At 40.1% G+C, this 27,859-nt stretch overlaps 1 protein-coding gene across 3 annotated transcripts; it reads left to right on the top strand.

The window, feature by feature from the left end:
• Positions 1–103: 103 nt before the first annotated feature.
• Positions 104–20,695, top strand: gnpda2 (glucosamine-6-phosphate deaminase 2). Of its 3 annotated transcripts, none has more exons than XM_073064728.1 (7): positions 104–201; positions 5,197–5,377; positions 8,458–8,559; positions 9,806–9,988; positions 11,344–11,528; positions 13,721–13,895; positions 17,396–20,695. In XM_073064728.1, exons 2-7 carry the CDS (start codon positions 5,254–5,256, stop codon positions 17,458–17,460), a joined length of 834 nt encoding a protein of 277 aa, XP_072920829.1. In that variant the 5' UTR covers positions 104–201; positions 5,197–5,253; the 3' UTR covers positions 17,461–20,695. The 3 variants fall into 3 exon arrangements, with proteins under 3 accessions (XP_072920829.1, XP_072920831.1, XP_072920830.1); XM_073064730.1 differs by lacking the exon at positions 104–201 and adding an exon at positions 260–280; XM_073064729.1 differs by lacking the exon at positions 104–201 and adding an exon at positions 391–572.
• The last annotated feature ends 7,164 nt before the right edge of the window (positions 20,696–27,859 follow it).

Below are 27,859 nucleotides of genomic sequence, written 5' to 3'. Positions count from 1 at the left end.
CTGCCCAAATTACCGCTGCTGCAGTTTTAAAATAAGAAATTAATCCCCCTTTCACAACCACCGAGAGCGCAAAGCCAATTTCAAGCGTTCCGCGTCTTCCGGCCGGAGGTGACGTCAGCTCAGCCCCGTGGTTGTCATTTGTCGGTGTGTGATCATGTGATAGCTGCGTCTCGTGATCCAGGTGTACCGAGCGAGCAGACGGTGAGCTGTGAGGGGTCCGGGGGCATCGGGGGCGGTGCTGCCGCCGTGGGGGTGGCAGCGCATCGTTGAGAGGGCGCAGGTCAGATTGATTGCGGCCCCCAGGGGTGTGGGACAGGCTGTTGGGATCGTGGCGCCCCCCTTCCCCCGAGATTGGATGGGAGGGAGGGGGTGCTGTAGGGGGCGGCGGGGGTATCAGGTCGGAGGGTTGTCATCGAGTTGTTCCTATCCAGCGAGCAGGTTTGCCACCTGGCACTAAAGGGGGTTATGTGTAGCTCCTGACCTCGCACCCAGGTTGGCAATTTGTGTGTATTAATAGCAGGTCGCAGACGCGCTTGGGCAAGAAATGGGAATGAGGAAAGCCTAGTAAATAGGTAGGAATTGGTTTATTATCATGATACTGAGAATAATTGCCTTGCCTACTGTTCATACAGATCAGTTCAATACATAGTACATTCAAGTAATCCAAGGTGAAATACTGGCAGTACTGAGAAAGTGCATTGCAGGTGAACTATAAGGTTCAAGATCATAACCATGTAGATTGTGAGGTTGAGACCTCACGCTGGGAAGCATTTAATAGTCTTGTATCAGTAGGGTAGATGCTGGCCTTGAGAAGGGTGGTACATGCTTTCAGGCTTACCTGATATAGGAGGGGTGAACAGAAAATATCCAGGGTGGGTGAGATCCTTCATTATGAATGAATTATAGTGAAGAATGAGGGGGTGGAAATCTTATTGAAGCCTACCGAATATTTAAAGGCCTAGATATAGTGGATGTGGAAAGAATATTTCACATAGTGCGAGAGTCTATGATCAACGGGCAGAGCCTCAGAACAAAATGACGTACTTTAAGAACAGCAAATTTAGGCAGAAGGTGGTGAATCATTACCACAAACAGCCGTGGAGGCCAAGTCGTTGGGTGTATTTAAGCAGAGGATGATGGGCTGTTAATTAGTAAAGGTGTCAGAGGTTTCGAGGAGAAGGCAACAAGAGAAAATCTGCTGATAGGGATGCAGCTGTCCTGAACGAAACACAATTTTGTGTATTTGAAAAGTCTCATTTGACATTTAACTGTAATGGGTGGCACGGTAGTGTAGTGGTCAGCACAGCACTTTACTGTACCAGCGACCAGGGTTCATTTCCCACCGCTACCTGTGTGGAGTATGTTGTCCCTGTGACGGCATGGCATTCCTCCCACGGTCCAAAGGCTTATAGGTTAATTGGTCATTGTAAATTGTCCTGTGATTACTCTAGGGTTCAGTCAAGAGTTGACGGGTGGCGTGCTCAAATGGCTTATCTCAATAGATAGATTTTATGGTTTTAGAGGAGGTGCCCAGTTTGACAGGATCCCATCCCCAGTTCCCGTATCTCAGATTGTATAACTTTTAGCAGGAATAACTATACAGTACTAGTTCACAAAGGAGAAAATCTGCAGATGCTGGAAATCCAAGTAACACACACAAAATGCTGGAGGAACTCGGCAGGTATAGTCGACGACATTTTGGGCTGAGGCCCTGCAGCAGGAGTGGAGCAAAAAAGATGAGGAGTCAGGGTTAGGGGATGGGGGAAGGGGAGGGAGAAACACAAGGTGGTAGGTGAAACCAGGAGGAGTGAAGTAAAGAGTTGGAAAGTTGGTTATTGAAAGAGATTCCCAGCTGGAGAAGGGGAAATCTAATAGAAGTTAGTAGGCCATGAAAGAGAGAAGAATGGGGAGGAGCACCGGGTGAGGCCAGGGCAGGCAAGGAGTTAACGTGAGAGAGGGAAAAGGTGATAGGAAATGGGGGAGGGGGGGGGGGCCATTACCGGAAGTTCGAGAAATCGATGTTAATTCCATCAGGTTGGAGGCTACCCAGACAGAATATAAAGTGTTGCTCCTCTAACCAGAGTGTGGCCTCATCACAGCAGTAGAGGAGACTGCGGAATGACATGTCAGAATGGGAAGTGGAATGAAAATGAGAGATCCTGCTTTTTCTGGCAGACGGCGCATAGCTGCTGGGTAAAGAGGTCTCACAATCTTCGCCGGGTCTCGCCGATATATAGGAGGCCACACTGGGAGCACCAGGCACAGTTTATGACCCCAACAGACTCACAGATGAAGTATAACTTCACCTGGAAGGACTGTTTGGGGTCCTGGTAGTGAGGGAGGAGGTGTAGCACTTGTTCTGCTTGCAAGGATAAATGCCAGTTGGAGCATCAGTGGAGAGTAATGAATGTACAAGGGAGTTGTTTAGGAAACAATCCCTGCGGAAAGCAAAAAATGGGGGTAGGGAATGATGTTTTTGGTGGTGGGATCCCATTGGAGATGATGCAGAATTGTGTGCTAGACATGAAGGCACGTGGATGTGGCAGGAGGAGGATGAGGGCAGACGTGCGCGAAAAGGGAGAGATGCGGTTGAGGGCAGTGTTCATGGTGGAGGAAGGGAAGCCCCTTTCTTTGAAGGAGGAGGACATCTCCTTCATTCTGGAATGAAAAGCCTCATCCCGAGAGCAGATGTGGTGGAGACAAGAATTGAGAGAAGGGGATGGCATTTTTACAAGTAACAGGGTGGGAAAAAGTATAGTCCAGGTAGCTGTAAGAATCAGTGGGTTTATAACACGAGCTGTGTCAGGAGAAGCAGACAGACTGAGAGGGGAGAGAGGTGTTGGAAATGGACCAGGTAAATTTGAGGGTGGGGTGGAAGTTGGAGGCAAAGTTGATGAAGTCGGTGAGCACCGTATGGGTGCAGGAAGCAGCACCAGTGCAGTCATTGGAGCATAGACTGTTCCACGTAGCTGACAAAAAGGCAGGCATAGCTGGGACCCATGCAAATGGCTAAGTCTACACCTTTTGTTTGAAGGAAGTGGGAGGAGCCAAAGCAGAAATGATTGAGAGTGAGGACAAGTTCACTAGACAGAAGAGAGTGGTGGTGGAGGGGAACTGGTTAGGTCTGGTTTCCAGAAAGAAACGGAGAGCTTTGAGGCCTTCCTGGTGGGGGGTGGAGGTGTGTAGGGACTGGACATCCATGGTGAAAAAAAGATAGAAAATAAGAGAACTTGAACTCATTGAAAAGATCAAGAGCATGCCACATGTCACTGATGTAGATAGGAAGGGACTGAACCAGGGAGATAAAACTGAGTTGAGGTATGCAGATATGAGTACAGTGGGGCAGGTACAAGCTGAAACAATATGTCTACTTGCTAGCTTGTTAATTTTATTTGCTGCTTTGAAAATGTTCAAAAGTGATTAGATAAAGAGTTCAGAAAGATAATCCAAAATACCAGAGATTCTTTCTTGTGCATGTAATTACATCTTAGTTTCGTAATTATTGTCACCAATAGGGATCACTCCTAGGTTTTGAAAAGTTTGTTTAATGAAGCAAGAGTAAAGTACGTGTTTGTCACCATGTACAACCCTGAGATTTATTTTCTTGTGGGTATTTACAGTAAATACAATGAAACACCATAGAATCAATGAAAACTGCACACAAGATAGACAATAACCAATGTGCAAAAAGCACCAAATTGTGCAGTACAAAACAAAATAAGAATAATCAATAATATTGAGACCGTGAGATGAAGAGTCCTTGGAAGTGAGTCCATTATTTGAGGGAACAGTTCAATGCTGGGGTGAGTGAAGTTACCCCTCTGCTTCAGAAGCATGATGGTTGAGGGGTAATAACCTGGTAGTGTGGATCCTGAGCTCCTGTACCCCCGACCTGGTGGCAGCAATGAGAAGAAAGCGTAGCCAGATGGTGGGGTGGGGGTCCTTGATGATGGATGCTGCTTTCCCGTGATGGACTGGGCTAAATTACTACTTATTGTGGGCTTTTCCATTAAAGGGCTTTGGTGTTTCGAATATCAGCCCATGATGCAACCAGTTAGTAGCATACCCTCCACTGCACATCAGTAGAAGTTTGTCAGAGTTTTAAAGGGTTTTGGCCTGAAATGGCAACTGTACTCTTTTCCCAGATGCTGCTTGGCCTGCTGAGTTCCTCCAGCATTTTGTGTGTGTTGCTTATACTTAGTGTAATTCAGTTTTCTCTGTATTGTGTATTTCTTTGCACTGCTGCCATAAAGTTAACAAATTTCATGACCTATATCAGTGATATTAAACTTTACTCAGATCTACTGTGCTTCCTTGTGGCCGAGATAGTTTCACATTGAAGGCAGTTTTCTTTCCAAATGCTCTCAACTGTACTGTATATATATATATATATATATAGAGAGAGAGAGAGAGAGAAGTTCCTCTCCTGTATGCTACCTGATCTGTTGAAAATCTCCAGCTCTATTTTACTTTATCTATATTACCTAACCATAATTTTAATAGCTGCCAAGGTAATTTTTCACATTTTCCTGATACTCTTATTTTTATTGGTATATTGTCTTTATCTTTGGGCACTCCTCTACTTGAATAGAATTGTTCAATTACAATCCAGTTTTAATTCTTGCTGTTTCACTTATCACTTGGACTAATTTTTGAGGCCAGATGACAGTTCTCTGTAAATTATACCTGACTCAGTCATCTAGTAGTTGACAATGAGAGTATCTTACATGTATCCTGTTTATACCAATGTGTATTTACTAATTTTTTCCACCCAAGCTTCTAACGATGATCATCACCCACTGTCCTTTGAGATGGATGCCAACCACCATTTAGTAATTTGGCAAATGTGTAATTTATGGTCATGTTGTCTGAATTTGGTGACCCTAAGGAAAATGATGTAAATCCTAAAAGATTTTGCATGTACATAATGTTGAAAGGTTTATTAAGGATTAAAAATTGGATCTGGAACACTAATGAGTCCTAAGTTTTTTTTGTGTGATATTTTTTGTTCAGGAATTGAATGGAGAACTAAAGATAGAATTTAACCTGTAGCAAAAAAATTATTTCCATAATCAATTTGTTATTACTTGTACTTAAATTTTCATTTTAAGTTATTAAGGTAAAACAGTTGCTTGAAACATCTTAACTGCTGAAAGATTAGCTATAACATTGACCATAGAATTGGTTTGTTTTCAGATCAAACTGAGATTGACAATCTTTCCTTGGAGGGGGGGAAAGAGGTTATTCACTACAATGCGGTTGGTTATTCTGGATGACTATGACAAGGCCAGTGAATGGGCAGCCAGTTACATCTGCAATTCCATTGTTCAATTCAAGCCAGGCCCAGATCGCTACTTTACTTTGGGTTTGCCTACAGGTATGCATTTCTGCTCCGCTCAAATGAGATTATTTTGTTCAGATATTTAACAATTTTGATGTATTTTAAATAGCATTTCTGTAGATTATTATATTCTAAAGGAAGACATTTTGTGGTGAGTAAATACCACTGTTGGGAATCTTGCAGTCAAAAGTGGTAGTACTATCCAATGATACTACAAACGTGCATTTTCAGTCCCCCACTGAATCCTAGCCAACCTTTCTCTGTTCTTTGTGGTCCTGGGATGGTCATCTTATGACTGTTTAAAATTGACAAATAACTCGTGCCCTCATCCCTCCGAGCTCTACTACTTATTCTGCTCTGTAATTACATTCAGTATAAATCAAGGTAACTGTAGGTGCTGGCTATTTGAAATAAAAATTTAAAATGCTGCAAATACCCAGCAAGTCTGGAAGCATCTGTGGTAAGAGAAACAGCTAAGAGAAAGGTTAGGGCCTGAACAGTATCTGTCCCTCTTTCCAGAGGTGTTTTGTGTTTGTGGTATTTTTTTTTTTAATAATTTCATTCATCTTGTCTTCCCTTCCAACATTAAGGCTTCCTGTCTTGGAATCATGTCAGTGATAATAAACCCAGATATGTCATGAAATCTGTTTCGTGGCAGCAGTACGGTGAAAGACAAAAATTATAAGTTACAAAAAATAAATAGTGCAAACATGGAATAATGAGATAGTGTTCATGGACCATTCATATATCTGATGGCAGAGGAATAAAACTGTTCCTAAAGCGTTGTGTGGTCTTCAGGCTTCTGTACCTTCTTCCTGATGGTGGTAATGAGAAAAGGATATATCCCAGGTGGTCAGGGTCCTTAATAATGGATGATACTTCCTAGAGGCACCACATCTTGAAGATGTTTTAATTAATGTGGAATGCTGTGCCCATGATGGCGCTAGCTAAATCTACAGCCCTTTGCAGTTACTTTCATTCTAGCACATTGGAACTTCCATATCACATGGTGATGCAACCAGTCAGCATATTCTCTTTTGTGACATACCAAATCTCCTCAAATGCCTAATGAAGTATACAGTAGCTACTGGCATGCCTTCGTCATTGCATTAATGTGTTAGTTCTGGATGTTGTTGCCCAGAAACCTGAAGCTGCTCACCCATTTTGCTGCTAATCCTTCGAGCAGGATTGTGTACGCTCCCCAGGTTTCCCTTCCTTCAGTCCACAATCAATTCCTGATCTTGATGGCATTGAGTGCAGTGTTCTGTTGCAACAGCTGATCTGTCTCACCCCTGTACACACCTCATTGCCATCTGAGATTCTGCCAGCAACTGTGGTGTCATGGACAAATTTACAGATCTCGTTTGAGCTGTACCTAGCCACGCAGCCATGTGTAGAGAGAGAGCAGAGTAGTGGGTTTCATATCAGAAACCTCTCCATTGTCTTGAGTTCTCTCACAATATATCTGTGCTAACTTGTGGTTTCTCTTGATTGAATTGCAGGTGGTATAGAATTGAGAACATTTCCAGACGGGAATTTTATTTGAGTATACTGCATTTAGAATGGGCGCCTGAGGGAAGGTTTAGTTGAGTACAAAGCTTGAGTTTTTCCAAAAACAACTCTGCCTTGGTGAGGAAGTCTAAAGGCAGAGGGCATACTGTAGTTTCAAGGCATTTTGCAGAGAATTAGAGCATTGGAAAATTGCAACTTTGAGGACAAAAGGGCATAGAAATTAAAAAGCTTAGCAGCACATATCTTAATTGAGTTTTAAAGTATTTGAAACCCAATTTACAAGGCTTGAAAATCTTTCTCCCTTTATTATTGTTGATAAACATTAATGCACTGGGTCAAATAGCTATCACTCCCCTACCGGTGTGTGAATTTTTGAATTGGGGATCCTTAATCAGATTAATAGAAATTAATAACAAGTGTTCTAATTTGATTGAATAGGGAGAAGCAACGAGACCTGGGTGTCATTGTACACCAGTCATTGAAAGTGGGCATGCAGGTACAGCAGGCGGTGAAAAAGGCAAATGATATGTTGGCATTCATAGCGAAAGGATTTGAGTACAGGAGCAGGGAGGTTCTACTGCAGTTGTACAAGGCCTTGGTGAGACCGCACCTAGAATATTGTGTGCAGTTTTGGTCCCCTAATCTGAGGAAAGACATTCTTGCCATAGAGGGAGTACAGAGAAGGTTCACCAGATTGATTCCTGGGATGGCAGGACTTTCATATGAAGAAAGACTGGATCGACTAGGCTTATACCCACTGGAATTTAGAAGATTGAGGGGGGATCTTATTGAAACGTATAAAGTTCTAAAGGGATTGGACAGGCTAGATGCAGGAAGATTGTTTCCGATGTTGGGGAAGTCCAGAACGAGGGTCACAGTTTAAGGATTAAGGGGAAGCTTTTTAGGACCGAGATGAGGAAAAACTTCTTCACACAGAGAGTGGTGAATCTGTGGAGTTCTCTGCCACAGGAAACAGTTGAGGCCGGTTCATTGGCTATATTTAAGAGGAAGTTAGATATGACCCTTGTGGCTAAAGGGATCAGGGGTATGGAGAGAAAGCAGGTACAGGGTTCTGAGTTGGATGATCAGCCATGATCATAATGAATGGTGGTGCAGGCTCGAAGGGCCGAATGGCCTACTCCTGCACCTATTTTCTATGTTTCTATGAATGTTGTTTACTTTCATTTTGCTGTTACCTGCACTGTGTTGCCAAGTTCCTGTTTGCATTTATACTCATTATAGATCAGGTAGCTATCAGACAAATGATAGACTGCATGAACTGACCAGCTATAAGTGTCTGATTTAGAACCTATGCTTTATCATTTCAGAAGTAACATATTTTTGGGATTTGGATTTTGTATGATAGTCTTGCCCCCGAGAGGATCTTCAAAAGTCTGAAGTACGCCCCCTCCTAGATTTCACTTGCATTGTATGATTTCAGTTGAATGCTGCCTTCACTTCTATTATAGAATCAGAATTGAATGCAGCTGCACTGTATGTTAACTGTTGTCAGTTTTGTGAAAAGTTGCTATAATAACCCATTTGGCTATGTAAGTGTTGCATGACTTGATGTTTACATATAAATTAGACTTTTTTTTATTCAGGGAGCACACCTTCTGGATGTTACAAAAAGCTGATTGAATATTATAAAAGTGGCCATCTTTCATTTAAATATGTGAAGACGTTTAACATGGACGAATATGTTGGTGAGTTGCTTAGAGTGAGATTCACAACGTGAAATGAGTTTGTCAGCATTTCAGCAGTTAAAAAAGGTTGGGGAACAGTATTAGAGAAAAACTTCCGCATATTGAAGTTTTAATTCACTTTCAGGAACCTACTGTGTATCCATCTGTCAGAGCAGACTGCTGGGTGAAGAAAATTATTTTTGGGATCATTTGAATATTAGTGTAAGATATTAAACATGACCTATAAAGTAGTATTTGAAATATGCATTGCACTAGGTCAAATATCATTTTCTTTCAGATAGCTGATGTTAAGTTACATGCACTGTGTATGTAGAGTATAATTCTGAAGTTTGGGGCTAATGCAGATAAAAGCTTGAGTGATTTGTATCAGAATCAGGTTTAATATCACTGGCATATGCTGTGAAATTTGTTAATCATTATGGCAGCAGTACAATAAATATAGAGAAAAACTGAATTACAATAAGTGTATGTGTATCTACATATGTCTGTGTGTGTGTGTGTATATATATATATAAGAAATTGGATGGCAGAGGGGAAGAAGATGTTCCTGAATCACTGACTGTGTGCTTTCAGGCTTCTGTACCTCCATCTCGAGGGTAACAATGAGAAGAGGGCGTGTCCTGGGTGGTGGGGATCATTAATAATGAATGCCACTTTCCGAAGGCATCTGCTTGAAGATGCCTTAGATACTATTGAGGCTAATACCCATGATGAAGCTGACTACTTTTATAAGCTTCTACAACTTCATTCTTGTGCGGTAATCCCCCCCCCATACCAGACGGATATGCAGCCAATCAGAAAGCTCTCCATGGCACTTTCGTAGAAGTTACCAAGTGTTTTAGTTGACAAACCAAATCTCCTCAAACGTCTAATGAAATGTAGCTGATGTCATGCCTTTTTTTACAGCTGCATCAATATATTGTATCCATGTTAGGTCCTCAGAATTATTGATACCCAGGAACTTAAAATTGCTCACTCGCTCCACTTCTGATCCCTCTGAGGATTGGTTTGTGTTCCCCCGTCTTACCCTTATTGAAGTCCACAGTGAGCTCCTTGGTCTTGCTGATGTTGAGTGCAAGATTGTTGCTGCGACAGCACTCAACTACCTGGTATACCTGGCTCCTCTACACTCTCTCATCTCCATCTGAAATTTTGTCAACAATGGTGACCTATGTATCTACTTGCAGTCATTTGAAAATCAATATTCTATTTGGATTTAAAATCTGTTTTTAATTTTGCTGTTTAGCACTTCCAAGGGATCATCCAGAAAGTTACCATTCCTATATGTGGAATTCCTTTTTTAAGCACATTGACATAGATCCGAACAATGCTCATATTCTTGACGGTAATGCACCAGATCTGCAAGCAGAGTGTGATGCATTTGAACAGAAAATCGCTGATGCCGGAGGAATTCAGCTCTTTGTCGGAGGTATATTTTGTGTCCATTTAAGATAAAGCGTTACATAGATACTATAAAATAAAAAGATACACGTTGAACTAAAACCATGCCGCTGAGAAACAGTGCGCAAAGTTTTTACAGTGTACTCAAATTCCGTCAAACCTTTTGGAGGCAGGTTTTTATTCTGAAACAAAACTACATAATGTTTATTGCATTGTCTGTAATAATAAGTATTACAGCAAGACACCAGTTTTTCTGGAAATGTGCAGTTGACTAAGATGGTATTTGTGCTTTTGTAGTTGAGCAGAAGTTTGACTACTGTAGTTTAGGAAATGATTCAGATGTGAATGATATGGGTTTAGTGAGCATGTGGAAAACGCATTTTCCCCTGCACCATGCCTCAGTTGGTAAATTTAGCAATTGGAAGTGATATTTCTAATAACCGGCTTCTAATGTTATTTTAAGTAAAAAAGGGAGAAAGCCAGTGTTTGGTTATTTCCAATTAATTATCCACGTCTAAAGTATTAATGCTTTTTTTGAAAATAAACTATGCAACAGTGAATTGCTATTTAAATCATGAAAACTGAAAATTTTTGCACTTTAGTTGGAAACTTCCTTTAGTGATATTTTCATTACTAATATTCATTCTAATTTTAGCTTCAGGTTAAAAAATTATATATCATCCCTGGATTACGGATGCCCAACTAATTGACACCTATGAGCAAGTGCCCATAATATAAAATGCAAAAGTCTGACCAATAATAGTTCCTATCTCAGAATCCTATCTCTAGCCTCCAGCCAGAATTGTTTTTTTATCAGTCTTGTGTGCTTTTGGTTCCACTCATTAGAGTGCTGTGAAGATTGTACTTACTGTGTCAAATTATTTTTGTTTTTGCTTGTTTTCTGACTTGAAGACAAAAATCAACTTATGGCCATCTGTAAATTAAGAACCTGATTCTTTTACTTGGGGACAGCCTGCATTAAGGCTTCCTTGGTGAGAGAGATTTTGTTTGAGCCAGTTTAGTCTTGAATTAAGCCTACAAACAAACCTAAATTACAGTTTTCCAAACCAGGTCAATATCTCAAGTATTTGTCAGAATATATTGACCCAAATAGCTTCTCTTGGCCATCATGTTCATAACTTTTTTTTTCCTCGTCTGTTACTTTTCTATATGGTAATTAAGTGAATATTAATTAGTCTTGTGTTTTCATAGAAGAGTAAAGGTTATCATTATATACCTAAGAAGCTTACTGATGCATGGTTTATAGCTTTAAAGTTCTGGTTAATTTTGGTATATGCTTTAATCATCAACTGGAAGTAAATATTGTTTAAGTTTTATAATTCAGTCTAAAATTTGTAACATTTGTTCACATTTTCCTTGTAGGCATTGGTCCTGATGGGCATATTGCTTTCAATGAACCCGGTTCTAGCCTGGTGTCAAGAACAAGGGTGAAAACATTAGCCAAAGAGACCATTCTTGCTAATGCCAGATTTTTTAATGGTGATCTGTCCAAAGTACCTACTATGGCATTAACTGTTGGTGTCGGAACAGTGATGGATGCTAAAGAGGTAATATTTCCGAATCTGAAAGAATACAGGTTTAGAATTGCAGGATGCTTGTCATTTTTTTTTTTCTGAACATGTTCTAGGTTTAGTCCAAACATTTAATTGTTAAGTTTCAGTGGAGGCATAGTAGGAGTGGCACGTGACATTAAAAGACCAGAACATAAAATTCTGTGTGTTCAAAAAAAAAATTCAAAAGTTTGGTTGTCCTTTGTTCTTTATAGTATTTTAAAGGTTCACAGTCTTTTACATTGTCAGCTGAAAGGGTCATTGCTGCACTTTACCATCACTGCGGGACTTGTATGTGTCCAGGACAAAGAAGCGGGCAGGTAAAATGATTGTGGGTGCTAGCCACTCAGCAAACTGCCTTTTCTAAAAGTTCCCTGCTGGAGAGCACAATAGGACTTTTAAAACAAAAACTTAATGCCATTTTAAGAATTTCTTCCCCTAAGCAGTTAATCTGATCAATCATTTTAGTAAGCAAGCCACCCGAGCCCCCCCATCTATTTTCTTAGTCACTGCACTGTTAACACTTCAAACCACTTTTATAATGCTGTTTGCATTGTAAATGCATGCTTCTGGTCCTGTGTCACCTCTTTAAGGGTTTGATTTCATTTTTTACTAACAGAGGCGCCATACCCCGCCTGTATACCCACTTGTCCTTTCGATACAATGTGTATCCTTGGATGTTAAGCTCCCAACTGTAATCTTCTTTCAGCTACGACTCAGTGATAGCCACAATGTCATAGCTGCCAATCTCTAAATGTGCTACAAGTTCACCTGCCTTATTTTGTATACTGTGTGCATTCAGATATTACATCTTCAGGACTATATTCATCACCTTTTTTGTTTTGTCCCCCGTTACACTGCAATTCAATCCACTGACTGCAATTTTGCCCTATCATCTGCCTGTCCTCCTTCACAATCTCGGTACACACTGCATCTAACTTGTATTCCAACTGCCCCATCTTCTGCCCTACCACTTAGTTTCCAAGCCCCCGCCAAATTAGTTTAAAACCTGCCCGATAGTTCTACCAAACCAAACTTGCTCACAAGGATATTGGTCCCCTCAGACTCGGGTGTAACCCATCCCCTTTGTACAGGTCACGCCTCCCACAATGATCCAGAAATCTGAAACCCTGTCTCCTGTACCATTTCCTCAGCCGCACATTCATTTGTCAAATCATCCTAATCTTACACTCACGCATAATACAGGCAGCAATATTACCTTGAAGGTTCTGCTTTTCAGTTTTCTACCTAGCTCCCTAAATTCTTTCTTCAGGACCTCCTCCTTTTTCCTATCTGTCATTGGTGCCAATATATACCAATACTTCTGGTTGCTCATCCTCCCCCTTTAGAACATTGTGGACCTGATGCAAGAAGTTCCTCACCCTGGCACCTGGGAGACAACATTCCATCTGTGTGTCTCTTGCACCTACGGAATCCCGTGTCTACTCTTCTAACTATGGAATCCTCTATCACGACTGCAGTTCTCTTTTCCCTCTTCCTTTCTGAGCCACAGAGCCAGACTCAGTGCCAGAGACCTGATCGCTGCTGCTTCTCCCTTGTAGGTCGTCCCCCCGTGATAGTAATGTGTAATTGCTGTGCCTATATAGGCTTACTTGCAGCTGAAAGAAGGGCTAAGCCTTTCTCCCTGGGTCTTTTGCACTGGATTTAGCAGCAGTGCAGGTTGAACTCATGCCATTCCCAGCTGATTCTCCTCTTTCAGAATAATTCCATGCATACCAGACTATGCTTTGCGGAACAGTTACTTGTGAGGTCAGCTATGTGCTGTATCACAGCAAACTGAGGATTGGTATCTTGGCAGGGATGGATAAAATGAGAGGAGAGTTGAAAACGTTGTGTTGAGTCTTTATAAAACAGGAGGTGGCTATTTGACCTATTGAGTCCATGCAAGCTCCTTGTAGAGCAATACCATATTCTGTCACGCTAACCTTGTGAAGCTGTTGGCTTCTCTGTTCAGTTTCCTTTTCAAAATCTAATTCAATTTATTTTGGAATTAGAGATGAGGTTTTAAGATGTACACCTTTTAATTTTTATTTGGAAAGAGAAAACTAGTTTAAATTTGAAAATTTTCAGTCCGCATTTATTGATCAGACGTTGTTAATATCATTTGTTTCAAGGTGAAAATATCTAAGATTAAGCTTACTAAATTAGCTTTAACATTTATTTTATAGGTATTGATTCTCATCACAGGAGCACACAAAGCATTTGCATTGTACAAGGCAATAGAAGAGGGTGTCAATCATATGTGGACCGTTTCTGCCTTCCAGCAGCACCCACGAACAATCTTTGTTTGTGATGAGGATGCTACTTTGGAGCTTAAGGTTAAAACTGTGAAATATTTCCAAGGTATGTTTTTTTTAAGTCGTAAATTCAATTTGATGTGGAAAAAAATAACAGCTAGTAGTGATTGAAGCTAAGGGCAGTGAGGTGAAAGTCATATTCAGTGTGGGGCCCTTAGCATTGAATTCTATATGTCAAGAATACACATTGGAAATTTAGAGTTTGCTCAAGTTGAAAATAAATTCCTTGATGTCATAACTGATCAAAGTCTTAAGTGAGAGTGCCAGTATTGGCATTTGAGGCTGATGAATTGATGTTACAAATAGCTAAACAAATCTGTATTCTTCTCTGTGGGAGCTGGATGTCCATCTACTCCTGATTGGAGATGTTTGCAGTTTTGATTGTTTCAAAAAATAAAACTAAATTAGAAAATTGTGGAAATTGGAAATCTGAAATTACAATGCTGAAGCATTCGCCAGGTCAGATAGCATCTAAAACTTTGACAAACTTCTATAGAGGTGTGGTGAAGAGTATATTTTCTGATTGCATCTGGCCCGGTAAGGACTAGTCTACAAAAAGTAGTGGATATAGCCCTGTCCATCACAGGTAAAACCTTCACCACCATTGAGCACATCTACATGGAGCGCTGCCGCAGGAAAGCAGCAGCCATCATCAAGGAACTCCCCCACCACCATCCGAGCCATGCTCTCTTCTCACTGTTGTTATCAGGAAGAAGGTACGGGAGCCTCAGGACCCACACCAATAGGTTCAGGAACAGTTATCATCTCTGAACCATCGGGCTGTCGAACCAGAGGGGATTATTTCACTCACCCCATCACTGCAGTAATCTCAGAACCTATAGACTCACTTTCAAGGACTCTTCATCCCAAGTTCATTATTATTAATATTTCTTTTTGTATTTGCACAGTTTGTTGACTTTTGCACATTGTTCGTTTGTCTGTCCTCTTGGGTGCAGTCTTTCAGTAAATCTATTGTGTATTTTTTATATTTACCATTTGCCCACAAGAAAATGAATCCCAGGGTTGTATATGGTGGCATATATGTATTTTGATAATAAACTTGGAATTTGATCTATGAAAGAGAAATACAGATAACGTTTCTGGTTGAAAACACTCTTGTCTCTTCTTTCCCAGTTCTATTTCAAAGACAATGCCTGACCTGTTGGGGTTTCCAGAATTCTTTACATGTTGCATGTTTTTTCTTTTGTATGCTGCTTGTGTTTAATAAATTGGGTGTAATAGAGTGAATTTAATTATTTTGGCAGTTGCCATTTTTTTTCAAATCAAGATGTTTAAAATGCAAAGTTTCTCAGCCTTTTTAACTGTTATAAATTATTTTGCATGTTTTTATGTAGATGGCAATCATTCTTTAATAGTGCGCTCTCATACCTCTAATTTGAATACAGGTGTCCCCCGTTTTTTTGAACGTTCGCTTTACGACACCTCACTGTTACAAAAGACCTACATTAGTTACCTGTTTTCGCTAACAGAAGGTGTTTCCACTGTTACGAAAAAAGGCAGCGCACGAAAAACGTAGCATGTGAAAAAAGGCAGAGTGCGTACCTGTGAGCATCTGTGCTTTATGTCGATTTATTATGAGCATCCATTAGCAAGATGAGTTGTAGGGTATTGGAAAAGCCTAAAAGAGCACGTAAGGGTGTTACACTTAGCGTAAAACTAGATATAATAAAGCGTTTCGATCGTGGTGAATGAAGTAAGGATATAGTGAGTTTGGCTAAGGGTTTGTGGAAGTTGACGAAGATGATGTTGAAGAGCTTTTGGCATCCCATGACCAAGAACTGACAGATGAAGAACTGATGAAGAGGAAAGGATAACAATTGAAGCCGAGCGCAGTAGCAAATGGCCCGAAAGTGAAGTCGTCCAGGAACTGAACGTGAAGCAGTTGCGTGAGATTTTCACTGCGATTGACAACACTGCAATGATTGCAGAAAAATATGCCTTAATTTTGAAAGGGTACGTAGGTTTAGGGCATATTTACAGGATGATTTGAGTGATTTCAAAGAAGTGTATGATAGAAAAATGCGCAAGGCTAAGCAGTCGAGCATACTGTCATTTTTCAAGCCTTCCACATCAGCCACAGCAGACGACAAAACGCGACCTTCAACATCGAGGCAGGCAGACATAGAAGAAGATGACCTGCCTGCCCTGATGGAAACACGACGATGAGATCCGTGTGTTTCTGCAGAGAACACTTGCGTAAGATTTTGGCTACGGTGGACAGTGCTGCAATAATTGCAGAAAAGTATTCCTACTTTATATAGGCTGTGTATTTATCAGATCATTCCTACTTTTACTATATATTACTATTATTTTAGGTTTTATGTGCTATTTGGCATGATTTGGTAGGTTATCTTTTGGGTCTGCGAACACTCACAGATTTTTCCCATATAAATAAATGGTAATTGCTTCTTCACTTTACAACATTCCGGCTTACAAACCATTTCATAGGAATGCTCTACCTTCAAATAGCGGGGGAAACCTGTATATATTTCAAGGAATTACTCTAATTTGTCACTGTGCTACATGTTACATGGCTATTGACCATTTTTAAGGCTGTTAACAGCCTTCATTCATTTATGGTCAGTGTGTCACATGACTATATTCACTGAGCCCTCTCCATCTCACAATGCAGTCATTGCAAGAGGCAAGAACAAAGTCAAAATATCTTGGGGCAATTGGAGGAAAACACAACATTCTTTTTTCTTCAATCCTTTTATGTAATTTAAAACTAATCCAGACTAGTTCTTCAAAATACCATCTGTTAATAAAAAATAGATGCCCACCTCAACCAGATTCATCTGCAGTTTTCATTTGAAAGAATTCCGTGCTCGATGCATGATCTCAAACCATATTACAGAAATCCTGTGTTCTATTTGGGTTGGATGTTACGGAAGTGCACCTCTTATTTAAGCTTTTTCTGTATTTGATAACATGAGTGTAACTCTGTATATTTCATGAAATAATTATTCCAGGTAAACACAGTTGTTTTTATGAAGTTTGATCCTTTAACTTTTCAAGTGCAGAAATATGTTAAGTGACCATTGTGTTTCGAACTGGGAACTGTGCTGTTCTTGTGCAAAGATAGACATAATATATTATACACTGACTTTTAATTGAAGTTAGCAGTGTTATGTCCATTATCATTTGATTTGCCCGTCCTAATGCAGATCAAGAACAGTAGTCATCATGGAATTCTACTTTGTTTATTATTGTTTGTGATTTTGCTGAATCTTATAAGCATTGACCATATCATCATTAACATAACCATCTCCATTTAAATAATCCACTCATTGGAATTCCTCAATTTGACTGTCTGGGTTTTCATTTAAGCCTTTTAGCTTATTTGGTGTTCCGCCAGGCCATTTGTTCTGATTTGCTTTTTATTCTGTGAATGGTAGTACTTTGTATTGTAATGTGCCCTGATTTTAATTTAGCTTGTGCCTTAATAGAAGATACTACATGTAGTTTATGGTTTAATGTGGTTTTGGAATCCTGCCCACTAATGAGGCTGTTCTTTCTTGTTAGGTTTAATGCATGTTCATAATAAACTTGTGAAGCCATTGCACAGTATGAAAAGTTACAATGACTGAAGAAAGCAAGAGAAAACTTCCCATAATTCAGCTGACTGGAACGTGAAAAGGGAATTGCTAAGTTGGATTCTATGCAACCTTTCTTTATATATTGAAGAGTTAATGTAAACTACACATTTACATGTACATTTACACAGTGATTGTGAAGTAATTTAGAAACTGCTCTTGGGTATTCAAAAATTCTTTTGTTTTATGACAGTGTTCTTAGTACTTGGAAGGCCATAACCTATGACTGCCTAGCTGTTCAAGATTAACTGCTACAATGAATAAGTTTAAGAAAAAAGCAAAGATGGGAATCATCCACAGGCAGTCCCAAGGTTATATTTCTGAAAACTGTCTACAAGTCAAAAACTTGTTTACTGTAGCTACCCTTATTATATCAGTCCACACATTTCCTCTAATTTCATTTCAGTGGACACAGAATAATACAGTAGATACAGTAATGAAGTGGATAGGGAGCTGAGGAGGTAGAAGATAGTGGAAATGAGAAAGGTGCAGGTTGTTCAGTTTTCCTTAAGATGACTGGATGGAATATGGCTACCATATCCATAATGGGCCAGTGTCTTATTCATACCTTTAAAGAATCATAAAAAAGGGGTCCATTTTCTCAAATCATGACATTGCCAACACAATTTCACGGAATGCATTGTCATTTCCTTATTGTTGGAACATTGTGATTTTTTTTCATCTGTTTCATCTCCGCCACCTTTCGTGCTTCACATTCCACCAGATCATCTTTTGAAAGTTCAGCTTCATGACACTCTCAGCATCAATTTCCACTTCAGGTTGTTTGGCAAGCTTCTCAATCTGTCGTCTTGTAAGTTTCATCTTTCTGGAAACCTTTTAAAGCTGTGTACAAACTGGAGGCACAGCTTATTCCATATCATATTCAAAAAATATTCGGTAACCCCCTACCTAGGCCTCATCAGTATTCTGGATGCCTTGATAAATGTTTTATCATTTGTAAATATCACAAAGTTTTTTCCAGTCAATCTTTCTCATAGCAAAGCTCCTACCAAGATGATAAAAGCTTGGAAGCTTTTATCAAAAGCTCACCACCCCTCCCCCACACCATAGTATAGACAAGTGAAGTTGTGCTTAATGGAAGAAATGTAACTTTTACATTCCTGTGACAATCCCGTGAATGTGCTGGTGTCCAGGAGCATTACTAACCACAGCAAAATCTTGAATGGGATGTCCTAGTCTCTGCAGTATTTGCTATTTCAAGAATAATCGATTCATGGACCAGCCTTCCAATTGCTAATGGGACTCAACCCTTTGTATTTGCATGGAAGTTCATTGGTAAGGTCACCTTGCTGATGTGGTTAAATACTGATGGGTACTCCGAATGGTATTACCTCCAAGCAAAAGGATGAGCTGATTTTTTGCATCCTCAAAACTAGGCATTTTTCACCATCTTTGGAAAAGTAAAGTTCTATCCCAGATTAAAAATTTGCTGTGCCATGTAACCTCCAATGTATTTTTTTTTAGACATATCAGGAAACAATTCTGCTTTTCTATTAGTATTGACAGTCTTGCTACACATTTTCATATTATGTGAATCAGCACAAGTCTTGTCTAGTCAACAGACAATGACTAGTGATGAGATCAGCATCATCAAAGTCTTAGGAAAAACTTCTAGCTTTATCTTGAATCAGCTTTGGGCAAAGTGGAATGCTCTCTCTTAAATGTGATCTTCCAGCTATAAAGTAACTTCTTCATCTCACAGCACCTGATCGCTGCTTTGTTATCACAATTGACTTTAAAGATGCCAAAACTTTTACATATTCCTTTTCTATATTCCTTATCTTTAAATAGCTTTAAGTATTGAGATAGTGAGACAAAGCTTGTATGAGATGAAATGAACTTTTCTGTCTCCTTCATACTTGTACTGCTTTAAATCAATCACTTTACTCTTGTGAGAAGGACCATTACTCTTGCTACTACTTTATCACTTTCATCTCATTATTACAATGCAGATAAGGTTGATTATTCTCAATATTATGAGTCAATGTGGCTGATACATGCATTGTGCTACTAATGTGACTGCATATATAGACACTGCTTCCCACTTTTGTATTCATTTACATTGCACTAGTTTTCAATTTTATAACTTTCCTATCTATGTTTATTTTTTAAAAAAACTATACCTGAGAAAATTTGCTTGCAGTTTTCTGAAAGTCATGTTATCCATTACCTGGGTAACTCCTGTACTTGCAAAGTACAATTATGTTTACAGATTACTACATAAAAGATTCCAGATTTCAATTACCTCAGTATTTTTTGCTTCCACTCAGTACCTAGGAATTAAAATGTGCACGCAAAGGACCGACATGCTGAAATACAAGTTTCTGTTATTGTAAGCTTTGTTAGCATCTGTGGAAATATTAAATGAGTAATGTCTTTATCTTCATCTGCTGAATTTTAGAAAGAATGTAATCAAATTTCAAAAGCATTTCAATTGTTTTGATTATTTCACAATCTAACCAACCCAAGAAATACAATTTTGTTTATGCCTCTCCCCTATTAAACAATGGCACATTGTTTACACAATATTAAGCATTAATATTAATAACAAAGTCACAAATTTCATATGTAGCTAAGTGGATCATAGAATATATCTATTTTGCAAAGCAACTGGGAAACTCTACTGCTTGGATTTTAAACTTTTTCTGGTATGAATATCCTGTTGCGCTTTTAATGTTTATTGTTTCACTACTTCATGACATGGTATTAACCAGTACTTTGCTTTTCCTGTGTGTATTTTAGTATTATAAAGTGCAATTAATGAGATCATGTTGCATTGTTTTAATCATGGGAATTGTAGGGGAAAAAAGTTATCCTGGTTCTATTTCTATTGTTTATAAGGAAATGTTATCAGAAATATTAGTAGCTTAAGTGTTTACTTGCGAAAGTATTATTGCAAAAAATCCTAATTTAGAATATTTCACACATTTAACCATTTAATTAAATGTTATGGCTATTTGATTCCCGAAAGGTGCATAAATTGTACAGGATACAAATGCTGCACTAATTGCTGCTTCATCATGTTGTAGATCTGCATGTTAAATTTTCATTTGTATTAGCAGCTTTACCTGGATGTCAAAGTTGTGTATCAAAACACAGTAGCTTTATGCCTTAATCTAACTAACCTTCACTGATTTATGTATGATCTCAAAGACCTTTTCAATAACATTTGTTCTGTACTCTTACATTAAATTCTTGCTGGAATGAATTTTGTATTGATCTTGCTCTTTGCACTCTGGCTGTAAAGAATTTGGGAAAACATGACATACGTTGGACACTTTAGAAACTCAACAGTCATAAGGTTTTGCCAAGATCTACCAGTGTCAATGGTATGTTGAACTGAACACTTGTTTGTGACATTGGAGAAGACCATGTATGGAGGCCACACTTCATGTTATGGCATTTTCATGTAATCTGCCCTCTCATTGCCTGAAAAGGTAGGTGGGGCCTCTAGCTGAACCTTTGAAATGAAAGCTTAATAGGGTGACTGCTTGGCAGTTCTCAGTTGCTAAATGAAAGCTTGCTTATTACCAAACAGAATTATTAATGCCACTTTTACACTTGTGTGTAGCAATATTAATTATAACAGAAATGTATTTATTTGGTCACAGGTTTTGGCAGTCATTAGTAATTATGGTATCAAATAATCTGCTGGAAGGAATTTAATGAGCAATTAGAAATGGGTAATAAGCAGAATCAGCTTCCTCATTCCAGCCAGTGGAATGAATTACACTCGTCTTACATTAAATACCACCTTGATATCAAAAACAATTATCTTGCTTTCCTTCTGGAATTCGGTTCTTTGCTTGGATGCAGGTTGTGATAAGGTTTACAACTAATAGGTTCTGACAGAAAAGCAGCTTGAGTATTATTGGCATTTTCTATCATTTCCCTGATGGTTATGATAGACTGAAGAAGTCCAATGATGTAAAGATGATGTTGAGTGAATTGGACTTCATCTACTTTTTGAGGATGCAGTACTAGTATTTTCCATTTCTGGGGGTTGTCATATTTGCAGTTGTACTGAAGCAATGGTTAGTTCAAAAGCACAAAATTTCTGCAATTATTGTAACTTATTTTTTAAAATATGCATTTTGTAATCAAATTACAATGTTATTTCAAATCTAAGATTTATTTAGTGACAATTACACTAGTTCAAAATAGCAATTCTGATTCTAATTGTGCGCACACAGCTAAGTCCGTTAGTAAATGCTCTTGTTGACACTTTATACAGTGAGATATCAGTTATTCAATGCAAGTGAATGATTTCGTAGGCTAATGGCAGTCTTATATTTTGTGCATAAATTACTGTGTACATTCATTCATGATTAATAATGGGCCTTCTCAAGCTTAAAGTGACATTCTTCATTATTGAATCAATCTGACAAATATTGCCTGCATTTCAAGGAAGTGGTTCATTGTACCAAGTACTAAAATTAATCACCAGAGAAAAAAATCATTCTACGATTGCTGAGACCATCAGCGTTGAAGTCAATGGACACTTAATACAATGCACTGTTCTTTTGATATGGGAGGTTTTGGATAACTCCCATGCATTATTTTATAATGACAATTTAATGAGCTTCAGTGACAACTTAATTATCACTATAAATAACTATAATATCCTACTTTAAATATGTGGACAGAGAACTGTTCCTCTCTGAATTTACTTGTTTTTTTTTCTTTCACTTTACTCTTCAATTTTTTATTATTTACTAACCGTTCCTTGTCCTTCCTCTTAAGCCCATCACACCACACTGGGGCATAGGCAGCCAATAGCTCTCTGTGGTCATCTGTCTTGGGCTGAAGGTTGATCAATCCTATGGCTTCCACTTTCACCATATGACTTTTCTAGACATAGATTAGAGATGTCTTTGGAGCTTTTGTTAGCATTTCTGTAGCACTGGGTTTTTATGCGATGGATGCCCAACCCTCCTCCTCTTGTATTTGGGCTTAGGAGCTTCCATGGCAGAGTTTTCCTTTACCATTTTTACTTGGACCCAGTGTCAAGACCTGGTTATAAGTTGTAGTTAATAATGTTTGTTATGGATCCAGAGATCATGAATTAAAAATATAAATAAAACTATAAACCACTTGATTGATTTGATTTTTCGAGCACTTTTCTCTTCCAGCCAAAACATTAATAAAGTTTTATCTGGAAAATCAAGACTCTATGCACATTGATAAACTCTTTTGTTAACATTTGCTGAATGGAAAAATATTAAGTCTGTTTTATTTTTGTCTTCATGTTAATTCCTGTCCTCCTGAGGAGACTGCAGACACTGAATTTTACTTTAAAAGTGGAGTGGCTGCTGCACACCAGCTATCAGAAGGCAAGATGATTGGAGACCAGCGTCTGCTGCACACACAGATACTGGATATGAAGCTGCACCCATAACTGCTCATACATTTAAAAAAAAACAGCTTGGCTATCTTCCAAGTACATTGGGATATATTCTAGCCATGTCTATCCCTACCCACACCCACTTTTTTGGCTACTTTCCCTCACACAAACCCCATCCCTTCTACAGTCAGCTTTCTCCACCTCTGATGCCTATTTTCACCCTTCACTTACCTACTGTAACCTCTTAATTCTATGAGCAGCCTTTCAGTAACTCCCTGAAGAAGGTAAGGTGCCGTGGTAGCGTTTACAGTTAGTGTGACACTATTACAGCTTGGGGCGTTGGAGTTTGGAGTTAAATTCTGTCATCTAAGGAGTTTGTATGTTATTCCCTCTGGGTTCTCTAGTTTCTTCCCACATTCCAAAGGTGTACCAGTCAGTAGGTTAATTGGTCATTGTAATTTGTCCTGTGATTACGCTAGGATACATATCGTATCAAAAGGACAGACAGGTAGGCAGAGGGGGTAGCGACAAATCTAGAAAGAGGTGACATATTATCAGAAGATGTAGAATCATGTGGATAGAGTTAAGAAACTGCAAGGGTAAAAAGACCCTGATGGGAATTGTATAAAGACCTCTCTTTAGAGAGCTAGGCAGAAGGCTGAGAGGCAAGATCTCCAGGATAGTAACTTCTGGATTGCTACCTCTGCCATGTGCTAGTGGGGGTAGAAACAGGTTGATTTGGCAGATATGCGTGGCTGAGAAGTTTGTGCAGAGAGCAGGGCTTCAGGTTCTTGGATAATTGGGATCTCTTCTGGGGGAGATATGACCCGTACAAAAAGAATGGGTTGCACCTGAACCAAAGGGGGACCAATATTCTTGTGGGCAGGTTTGTTAGAGCTGTTGGGGAGGGTTTAAACTAATTTGGCAGGGGGTTGAGAACCATAATGAAGAGACTTGGGATAGGATGGATGTTTTTAAAAAAATAAGTAGCAAAGATAGTTTGCAGTCAGACTGCCGGGAAGGGCAGGCAGCAATTAGGGATGCAGAATCAACTAGGGTAGCAAATACAGCACTCAGTGTTACATCTCAGTGCATGGAGTATGAGAAATACGGTTGTACTATTACAGATGGTCAGGTATGATGTGGCCATCACTGAATCGTGGCTGAAAGATGGTTGTAGTTGGGAGCTAAATGTTCAAGATTACATATATCGGAGGGATAGGAAGGTAGGCAGAGGGATGGCATAGCTCAGCTGGTAAAGAATGGCATCAAATCCGTGGAAAGATGTGACAGGTTTGGAAGGTGTTGAATCCTTGAGTTAAGGAACTGCAAGGGTAACAGGACCTTGATAGCAGTTATATACAGGCCTCGCAACGGTAGTTGATATGTGGATCACAGATTATAACAGGAAAGAGAAAAGGCGTGTCAAAAGGGCGATGTTATGGGAAATTTTAACATGCAGGTCGATTGGGAAAATTAGATTGGTAATGGATCTGGAGAGTCAATTTGTTGAATGCCTAGGAGATAGCTTTTTAGGGCAGTTTGTCAATGAGCCTACCAGGGGATCAGCTATACTGGATTGGGTGTTACGTAATGAACCAGAGACGATTAGGGTTCTTAAGGTAAAAGAGCTCTTAGGAGCCAGTGATCACAATGTGATTGAGATCAATTTGAAATTTGATAGGGAGAAAGTGAAGTCTGACAGCAGTATTCCAGTGGAGTAAAGGAAATACTTACAGTGGTATGAGAGAGGAGTTGACTAAAATAAATTGGAAGGAGCTGCTGGCAGGGATGACAGCAGAGCACAATGATGAGTTTCTAGGAAAAATGAAGAAGTTGCAGGGCAGATGTACTCCAAAAATAGAAATGCTCAAATAGCAAAATAGTACTACCATGGCTGACAGGGGACGTCAAAGCTAATGTAAAAACAAAAAAAAAGAGCATGCAACAAAGCAAAAATTAGCGGGACTATAGAGGATTGGAAAGCTTTTAAAAACCTACAGAGAGCAACCAAAAGAATCATTAGAAGGGAAAATATGAAAGCAAGCTAGCAAACAATATCAAAGGGGAAAGTAAAAGCTTTTTCAGGTACGTAATAAGAATAAAAGAGAGTGTGAGTATAGGACCACTAGAAAATGAGGCTGAAGAAATAATAATGGGGACAAGGAGATTGCAGATGAACTAAATGAGTATTTTGCATCAGTCTTCACTGTGAAAGACCCCAGCAGTGTACCAAATGTTGTAATGTGTGAAGGAAGAGAATTGCGTATAATTACTATTACAAGGGAGAAGGTGCTTAAAAATCTGAAGACCTGAAGGTACATAAGTCACACAGTCCAGATGAACTGCAGCCTAGGGTTCTGAAAGAGCTAGCATTAGAGATTGTGGAGGCATCGTTCAAAAGTCATTGATGCTAGAGGACTGGAAAATTGTAACTCCACTCTTTAAGAAAGGAGGAAGGCAGCAGAAAGGAAATTATAGACCAGTTAACCTGACCTCAGTGGTTGGGAAGATATTGGAGCCAATTGTTAAGATGATACAGGACAAAGTAGAACAAAGTCAGCATGGTTTCCTTAAGGGAAAATCTTGCCTGATGAAACTGTTGGAATTCCTTGATTTTACAAGTAAGATCGATAAAAAGGCTGCAGTGGATGTGATATATGTGGACTTTCAGCAGGCCTTTGACAACGTGCCACATATGAGGCTGCTTAACAAGTTAAGAGCCCATGGTATTTCAGTAAAGTTACTGGCATGGTTAGAGCATTGGCTGATTGGTAGGAGGCAGCAAGTGGGAATAAAAGGATCCTTGTCTGATTGGCTGCCAGTGACTAGTGGTGTTCTGCAGGGGTCGGTGTTGGGACCACTTATTTCTATGCTGTATATCAATGATTTAGATGATGAAATAAATGGCTTTATTGCCAAGTTTTCGGATGATAATGGAGATTGGTGGAGGGACAGGTAGTGTTGAAGAAATGGGTAAGCTGCAGAAGGACTTAGACAGATTAGGAGAATGGACAAAAAAGTGACAAATGAAATACTATGTTGGAAAATGCATGTGTAACCCTCAGGTCGGCTGGTGGTGTTAGTCTCCACTGTCTTCCTGGTGAAATCTTGTTCATGTGGATGCTGCGTGATGAGTTTCCCTGTTACAACTCGGTACCACGAAATATCAGACGGTACACCATATGCAATTAAATGACTGAGCTTTATAATTCTTAATTTGACTATAAGGTTAGTAAAGACAACAAAAAGAAAAGGGCCCAGTTTAATGAAACAGTCTATTGTGCATGTTGGAGCTCACGGTTTTCCATCCATTAGTTCCCCATTGACCTTCTCCGAGCGTCGTTGACTCCTGGACCCTCACTCCAAGTCCACTCCACCCCGTGGTCTACCAGCTTGCTCCTCGTGTCTTCTCTCTTGCCGACAAATGACTGCAAGTACCTCCTCTCAGACACACAAGAAGGAGATAACACTCCTCTCATTGGTTGGCGCACATTCCAAAGGCCCATTATCTCTAGTCATAACCCAAATACTGCTGCTACACAGAAGCCATTACATTAGCAGTGAAACCTTACAGAGTGTTACACTCTTCATTCCCACCAAATTTAGTCACGTCCTCATGACTGAAATAATTTGCCAACCCTTCCTGCAAAGCACAGAGTCCAACCCCGGTGTAAAAACCAGTGACATAGCTCCCCACAAGGGTAGGAGCCAAAGTCTGTTCCCCCGGTGCTACATAGGCCAGCCTATCCAGTGGTCTCCTGATTCTGTGAGACCTCCATTCCCCTCATCTACCTCTTCAGGTTTTGACACGACTGGAGATACTTCTGGTCTATCTGGCAAGGTCTTCCCTGGCCTATCACTCATACCCACCTGAAACTCTGACCCCTCTTTCCCTGGGCTAAGCCATGCTTCATCCCTGGCAGGGTCCCACTGCGACCCAAGCTGTCCACCAGTGGCCCCCCACCAATTTCACCTGACTCAGCTGGAGAAGGGCTGGGAGTCTCTTCCTCAGTAAGTGGGGAGTTAGCAAAAGGCAGCATATGCCACACCTCCATGTCCTCATCCTCCAAATTAGTATCCATCTCAGGGGCAGGGCCCGGCCTAATCTCCCCTCTGTTAGTCCTGCAGTTGCCCCACGTCGCCGCAGAGTCCTCTTACTAGGTGTAGGCTCCAGATCGGGCTCTGGATCAACCCGCACCTTGTGTCCCAGAGGCAGAAGCTGGTTCCGATGGAGAAACTTGACAGGCCCATCCCCATCTTCTGGTCTCACACAGAAAACTGGTGTGTTTGGCATCTGATTCTCCACCACATAGGGTGTGGCTGCCCAGTGGTTGGCTAACTTATGCTTCCCAGTTAGCCCCAAATTCTTTGAGGACTCTGTCTCCAGCGGGAGTTGGGAGAACCTAAACTTTGATCGTACCTCCTTTTATTTCCTTGATTTTGCTTAGCAGCCGCAACCCCAGCTAATTCATAAGCCTTTTTCAGCTCCCTTCCTCATGTCAGACACATAGATCAGATAAGTCTTCGGTGGTAGGTCACCCACATCAGTCCTAAAACAAAGGTCAATGGGCAACCTCGCCTCACGCCCAAACATCAGATAGTATGGTACCTGGTAGCCTCATTTCGAGTACAGTTGTAACTGTGGACCAGATGCCCAATATGTTGACTCCATCTGCTCTTCTTGCTGATCTCCAGGGTCCCAAGCATGTCTAACAAGGTCTGATTAAACCTCTCAGGCTGGGGATCGCCCTGTGAATGATGGGGAGTAGTCCTCGACTTCTAAACTCCAAGCCTGCTAAGTAACTTGTGGATGAGCTTACTCTCGAAATCCCATCCCTGATCACTGTGTATCCGACAGGGAGGCCATAATAAATACTTTGGCCACTGTGGACACCCTCTGGTCCTTGGTAGGGAAAGTCTGCACATAACTGGTGTAGTGATCCATGATGACTAAGACATTCTCCATGTTGCTGGCATCTGGCTCTATCAACAGGAAATCCATATACACCAGGTCAAGGGGCCCTG

This window comes from Hemitrygon akajei, chromosome 13, assembly GCF_048418815.1.
Source record: "Hemitrygon akajei chromosome 13, sHemAka1.3, whole genome shotgun sequence".
In the NCBI taxonomy this organism is placed as follows: Eukaryota; Metazoa; Chordata; class Chondrichthyes; order Myliobatiformes; family Dasyatidae; genus Hemitrygon; species Hemitrygon akajei.
Note: the sequence above shows the minus strand (reverse complement) of the source record. Positions and strands in the feature narration are given on the sequence as shown.